This window comes from Camelus ferus, chromosome 1, assembly GCF_009834535.1.
Source record: "Camelus ferus isolate YT-003-E chromosome 1, BCGSAC_Cfer_1.0, whole genome shotgun sequence".
In the NCBI taxonomy this organism is placed as follows: Eukaryota; Metazoa; Chordata; class Mammalia; order Artiodactyla; family Camelidae; genus Camelus; species Camelus ferus.
The window spans coordinates 80,296,597-80,303,484 of NC_045696.1; the positions used below are offsets into that span (position 1 = coordinate 80,296,597).

The 6,888-nt window shown below is 44.0% G+C and overlaps 1 protein-coding gene across 1 annotated transcript; it reads left to right on the forward strand.

Moving 5' to 3' along the window:
• The first annotated feature begins 1,809 nt into the window (after positions 1 to 1,809).
• On the forward strand, positions 1,810 to 5,806 carry GHSR (growth hormone secretagogue receptor). Its single transcript, XM_006188097.1, has 2 exons — positions 1,810 to 2,666; positions 4,889 to 5,806. Exons 1-2 carry the CDS (start codon positions 1,871 to 1,873, stop codon positions 5,191 to 5,193), a joined length of 1,101 nt encoding a protein of 366 aa, XP_006188159.1. The 5' UTR covers positions 1,810 to 1,870; the 3' UTR covers positions 5,194 to 5,806.
• The last annotated feature ends 1,082 nt before the right edge of the window (positions 5,807 to 6,888 follow it).

A 6,888-nucleotide genomic window follows, 5' to 3' on the forward strand; every position in this document is an offset into this window, starting at 1 on the left:
GGTGATGTAAATCATCTGTCAAAAGGCATGTGCAAACTCACTAAAATGCTTCTGGAAAGCCCTTTCTCATGCACAGTGAATGATCCTCATTTAGGCCACGGGCAAGTGAGCGTGAATAGGTGCGGTCAGCGCAACTGCTTAGTACAGGTCTGTGTTCAGGAGGAATCTCCTGGCTCCCTCCTGGAGCAGGACTGGGGCGCTGAAGCTCGAATTGAAAAAGGTGAAGCTCGGGAGAGCTGTGCTGTCCCATAGGAGGAGCCGGTCGCTGGCCACGGTGCTGAACACGCTCCCGGACTGTCACCAGGTTGGCCAGTCGGAAGAGGTCGGTGGGTTGGTAAATTCGCTGGTATCTGCCAGTCTTGCGTATTCGGTTGTTGATTCCAGGGCACCGAGCAGGGGACTCACACGCCGCGTTCAGGAGAGTCACTTCGCAAGCGTAGGGGCGGCCTCTGACCCAGTCCCAGGAGGCTCAGCTCCTGCCCCTCAGTAGCAACCCCAAAACAGCAACCTAGCCTTTATTTATTTACTGAGCTCCAGCTCTGTCCCTGACACTTGACATCCATTCCCAGTGGTTCTCGCAATATCCACCAAATTTAAAATAAAGAAGTTGATGACCTTGCCCAAGTGAACTGTTGTCCAATGGCTGATCTCTCTGAACTATACCTCCAAAAATATTTACTTCGCACCGCGACCTGCTAGCCTTACAGCCTCTGTCACTCCCCTTTGCCAGCTCCCCGCCTACCCCCGCCAGCACGCCCTTTGACCCCTCCTCCTACCCCGAGGTTTGCAGCAGGCAAGAGTAATCCCCTACGCAGCATATCCCCTACAACCGCCCAGTTGGGGGACTGTACAAAAGGCTGGAATTCAGAACGTTATTTATTTACACATCTTGCTCCTTTGCTCTCAGAAGTCCACCAGGTGAGATATCCAAGTCTAGTACCTGAGCCCCCGACTCGTTGTGGGACCTTGGACAAGTGGCCCACATCTCTGAGCCTGCTTCTCCTCGTTAACACGATGATCGGTTCTAGGACTGCCTGAGTCTCTTCCCAGGTGCGCACCAGTCTCCTCTCAGGTCAGGAAACAAACATTAGGATCCTTTTTTTTTTTTTTTTAAACTCCCTACCTCCCTTTTCCAAGCCCGGTTGTGCTTGGTCGCTTCCCTCCACCAGGTCCATAGCCAATTCTACCCCTTGTTGAGGAAGAATTCAGGTCCTGGCAAATAGAACGTGTCCTCCCCATGGTCTCCGCCCTCATCCCCGGGTGTTACCTGCCCTTCTGGGCCACCCTATCCAGACAGCACCAAAGGCTAAGGAGCGAGCTCCTCGCGCTCCAGCTTCATAGCGCGAGATCTCCGCAGTGCCTGTGCGCCGGGACGCTTTGGGAAGTGCAAGATGAGACTGGAGCAAGAACTGGAAGGTGAGACAGGGCTGGGGCTGCCCTGGTGACTGGTACCTGTGTGGAGGGCAGCCAGAGTCTGGGCTGGGAAAGGGGGAACTTGAGGGAGAGGATGCAGGGAAGCAGGAAGTGCCAGAAAGAGCAATGGGTCACTCTATCCATCTCACCACCGGGGTGTGTGTGTGTGTGTGTGTGTGTGTGTGTGTGTGTGTGTGTGTGTGTGTATGTGTGTGTGTGTGTGTTTTCCCGCTTCCCTTATTCTCTCTTCTCCCCGCCCCAGGCTCTCAGTCTCACCTTCTCAACCGGCTACTGCCTCTCACTTCTCTCTTTTTCCTCTCCAAGCATCACTCCTGAGAGCCCTCTCCTGCTCCTCCCTCGCATTCTCTCGCGCCTAGAAGACCTTCTCCAGGACCAGCCGGATCCAGCTTCTCAGCGCAGTAGTATCCAAGAGCCAGTTAAGCAGAGCCGGCGCAGCATGTGGAACGCTACTCCGAGTGAAGAGCCAGGGCCCAACCTCACGTTACAGGACCTGAGTTGGGACGCTCCCCCTGACAACGACTCGCTGGCAGACGAGTTGCTTCCGCTCTTCCCCACTCCGCTGCTGGCCGGCGTCACTGCCACCTGCGTGGTGCTCTTCCTGATGGGCATCGCGGGTAACCTGCTCACCATGCTGGTGGTGTCGCGCTTCCGCGAGCTGCGCACCACCACCAACCTCTACCTGTCCAGCATGGCCTTCTCCGACCTACTCATCTTCCTCTGCATGCCCCTCGACCTTGTGCGCCTCTGGCAGTACCGGCCCTGGAACTTTGGCGACCTGCTCTGCAAACTCTTCCAGTTCGTCAGCGAGAGCTGCACCTACGCCACGGTGCTCACCATCACCGCACTGAGCGTCGAGCGCTACTTCGCCATCTGCTTCCCGCTGCGGGCCAAGGTGGTGATCACTAAGGGCCGGGTGAAGCTGGTCATCCTGGTCATCTGGGCTGTGGCCTTCTGCAGCGCCGGGCCCATCTTCGTGCTGGTCGGGGTGGAGCATGAGAATGGCACCGACCCTCGGGACACCAACGAGTGCCGCGCCACCGAGTTCGCCGTGCGCTCCGGACTGCTCACAGTCATGGTGTGGGTGTCCAGTGTCTTCTTCTTCCTGCCGGTCTTCTGCCTCACCGTGCTCTACAGCCTCATCGGCAGGAAGCTGTGGCGGAGGAGGCGCGGTGAGGCGGCGGTGGGCGCCTCGCTCAGGGACCAGAACCACAAGCAAACCGTAAAAATGCTGGGTGGGTCTCAGTGCGCATTCGAGCTCTCTCGCGGGTCCCCTCCCCTCCCTATGGCTTTCTACTTCTCCCCTAGTCTACCTCTCTCCTCAGTTTCTCTAGGTCTCTGGCTCCCTGTAAGTCTCAATTATCCTCTCCTGTTTCTGTCTTGAGCTCTTTCTTTGGTGTCTAGTTTCTCTGTTCTCTCTCTCTGTTTTGTATGTTACTTTTTTGCTCTCTCTGTCTCTCTCCCTCTCTTTTTCTCTCCTATCCTCTCTCCTCTCTTTGGTCACTGTCTTAACCCTCTCTTTGGTCTCTATTTCTTTGTGCCTCTTTCTTCTGGTCTTTGCTTTCTCTCGTTCATGGAAAGATGTCATATCTTTGTATTTCTCTAAAATGTGTTTTAAATCAGCCCAGAAACTTTCCTTCAAAACTGAGATCTTTCATTAAAAAGTCTGTCATGGTCTTTTAAGTGTTAACGGTGAGGTTAAGCTTCCGGCCTCAATTAACTTATGAATACCTAAATTGCATTAAGAAAAGCACAGGTTGGGGGCAGGGCAGATAGTGTAGAGGGGTGGAGCAGAAATTGGATCTAGAAAATATTAAGTGGTAAATTTAACCAAAGACATGATCATTGTGGATAATTGTCAGAGAAGATTCATTTTTCTTTCAACATTGTCACTTGCTTTCTGACTTGCATTTTTTTTTCAGATACTTGCATCAATTCTGTTTACCTGGGTGCTGTTTATACAGCTTTTTAAGGAAGTCAGTGACAAATCAGGGCTGTAATCTCTATTTTCATGATTACCCATCTCTCCAGGTAGGATAGGATAGAATAAGCTAGGATGGGTAGGCTTCCAACATGAGAAAAAGAGCCTTTGTGAAAGCTGACCAGACTTACTGTCCCTCCACAAACGGTCCTTCAGAGAACATCTGGGCGCAGTGTCACAACTGGAGTGTGTGCTAAATATTTAAATAGTGCATAAAGTCAGCTTCTTTAAGTGTATGTGTTTGGTACAAGTAAAGTAATACAAAATATGTTCACATCCAAGCAAAATATCAATTCTACCTGCCTTTCAAAACCAGAATCTGCACATTTTATTATTTGGACATTATACTCAACATTTTGTGCTTATTTACAGATTTAGTACTTCTTAGAATTCATTCCAGGATGATGTTGTTTGTAATTTTACAGTTCCTGGAACCCTGTATATTAAAGTAAGAGTTTATTCAAAGAATGTCAAAAAATGTTTTTTCTAGACCAATGAGTCTCACAAGATGACTAACAGATCATAAACCTTCGAGTGCCCCCCAGGGGACTTTAATATTCATGTTACTGCTGTGGCAGTCAGCTGCTACTATGCAGCTTAGTTTTGAGAATAAGTTTAATAATTTCCTCTAATTTTATTTTTAAGCTGTTAATTTTATCCTCACTGGTGTTGTCTTCACACCAATGTTAATTTTCTTCTGCTTTGACAATTGGAAGGGAATCACAGAAGTCGTTCAAGGGCTAAAATATTATTTCCTGTTATTTTTCCTCTGATTTCTGAATTTTTTAAACTTAATTTAAAAATTCAGAGGTCTTGAAAAAAATTGCCTTACATGGGCAAAATGAAGACTTGGTTGGGTGATTATTAAGGTTAGTTGGTTTATGGTGCTTTATACCTTACTTATATTTATTGTAGGTGGCAAATACATCCCAGTGGCTCTCATCCATCCCAGTGGCTCTCAATTCTGACTGCATGTTCAGTCCTCTGTGAAACTTTAAAGAGAAAAAAAGAAAAGAAAAAAAACAGATGTCCTCTTCTCCTTCCTAGAGATTTTAATTTAGTGAGTCTCTATTACATCCAAGGATTCTGTGCCCCAGGAGACTCTGATAGAGAACTGTGGTTGAGTGTAACCACTTTATCTCATGTATATTTGGTTTTATCTGACATGTATAAAATGGTGAGCTATTGTGAATAGACTGTCTAGTCACTTGAGTCAGGATGTCAACTCAAGCACAAAGTCACTCAAATGGTGGTTAAATAGAAATGACTTGGTAGCTCAGTAAAAATGGTTGAACTGTTGGGTCAGACACTCAATCTTAGTTAAAATGTAGGAATGGGGACGAGTAGAACATGATTATTTCTCTGAAGTCAATGGTCATGCCACACATGATCAAAACAAAACCACGTCTTCAGAGTAGAACATGATTTGCTGTGACGTTTCTTGAACTGATGTTCTCCTTCCCATTGTCCTTTCAGCTGTAGTGGTGTTCGCTTTCATCCTCTGCTGGCTGCCCTTCCACGTAGGGCGATATTTATTTTCCAAATCCTTCGAGCCTGGCTCCTTGGAGATTGCTCAGATCAGCCAGTACTGCAACCTCGTGTCCTTTGTCCTCTTCTACCTCAGCGCTGCCATCAACCCCATCCTGTACAACATCATGTCCAAGAAGTACCGGGTGGCGGTGTTCAGACTTCTGGGGTTTGAACCCTTCTCCCAGAGGAAGCTCTCCACTCTGAAGGATGAAAGTTCTCGGGCCTGGACAGAATCTAGTATTAATACATGACCAACCACATTGCTGAGCAAAGTCATCGCTTATTATTCTAAGCCAGAAGCCATAGCACAGCAGAACTTGGGAGGAAGGTGAAGGTTAATTTTGGAATTAGGGACACATAGTCTGGAAACAATTGGAGGAAAGAAAGGATAGAATTTGTAGCGTGTGAGCAGTTTGATTTGATTGCACACTCATCAGTGCTCTCATACACGATTTCTGCATATTCACTGCCTATGAGTTTTGCATTCTGCTGTTGGTGCTAGCAAGAGCTCTGCAATTCAGAGAAAAGAGGAGGTGTAGAGAGGGCAATTAAATCACTTCTGACTGGATAATTTCTAACCCCGATTTCTTTTTCATGAGGATTTTAAAAAGTTTGATTAAAAGAATGACATTAAAGTAAAAAATTTAAAACCTGACTTTTAAAAACTAACCATTTTCACAGAGCTCCAGCTCAGCACCATCTAAGAGAAGTGTAACACAAGGTATGTAAGTGATCAATGTAAAAATTATTAATGAGAATTTTACTTTTTTTTAAAATCTGGTTTGTTTAGATTTTCAGCTCACATTCACTTGGACATTGAGTGTTCATTGCTGATAATTGATGGATTGAAATATAAAATTTGCAGAAGAAAAAGTAGATTCATAAACCTAAGTCATCCAAACACACTTAAAAGTTTTCTAATAACTAAAACAACCAGTAAGTTCTTAACTCTAAAATGAATTAAAATTAAAAATTCAGTTCTTCAAGTTGCACTAGTCAATTTCAAGTATTTAATAGCCAAATGTGGCTAGTGATTACCATAGTGGGCAATGCTCTAGAATGTATGTAAAATTATTGTTAATCTTATAAAAATGTTTAAAAATAAATATTCATTCTCTGAAATGTTTTTATAGTGAAATTAGCATAGCAGAGTGTTAGAATGATAAATTGTAAAGATTACACCTAAATGCCCTATAATCTATGCTTGGAAGAAAATGGATATAAAATATAATATGCATTTTTTAATTAGGTTGGATTACACATTAATATTCAGGAAATGAGACTTAATTAAAAAAAGAAAATCACAAATTAGCTTATATGGCTTAAAAATACTTAAGTCAATCATAAGTTTTTGATTTGTGAATAAAGAAATAATAACTTACTCTGGAAAGTTTATAGGAACTTAATGAACATAGCAATTTTTCAAGTAGTGAAAAATTCAGAGTCCCTTAAATGCTACTGCTTATTGCTATTCAAAACTTTAAAAATCTTACAGACATTTATTTCAAAACGCCAGATGCCATGTCTTGTCTCTAAATTAGTTATGTTATTTACATCTCACTGCTTATCTGCTAGATATGTTTACTTGGATTTCCAGTCTCCCTCTTATTCATAATTATGAATGATTAGACACCAACTAAATATTGTACATTTTGGGTATAAATCTAAATTTTTCATTTATATTCACATTGCTCCTTTTACAGTCAACTCTTTGCACATTAAATATATTACTTCAAAAATGATTTTTTGTAATCCCATGCAATATTAAGTTGTATAACATTTCCTACATGAAGTTATTGGTTTGACTATGGAACCAGTTGAGCCAATTAGGGAAATTATTGCCATGACTGATTTTTCTCCCACCGAAAGTAAAGATTATATGCTTAAATAATTGACTATTTATTTTAGGAAAATGGAAACATAATCATAATTAGAATAATTTCTCT

Bases quoted from the DNA above. Each gene is read 5' to 3' on its own strand.
- GHSR (XM_006188097.1), top strand. From the start codon at position 1,871: ATGTGGAACGCTACTCCGAGTGAAGAGCCAGGGCCCAACCTCACGTTA. The intron at 2,667-4,888 runs GTGGGTCTCAGT...TTGTCCTTTCAG, and splicing joins GCAAACCGTAAAAATGCTGG to CTGTAGTGGTGTTCGCTTTC.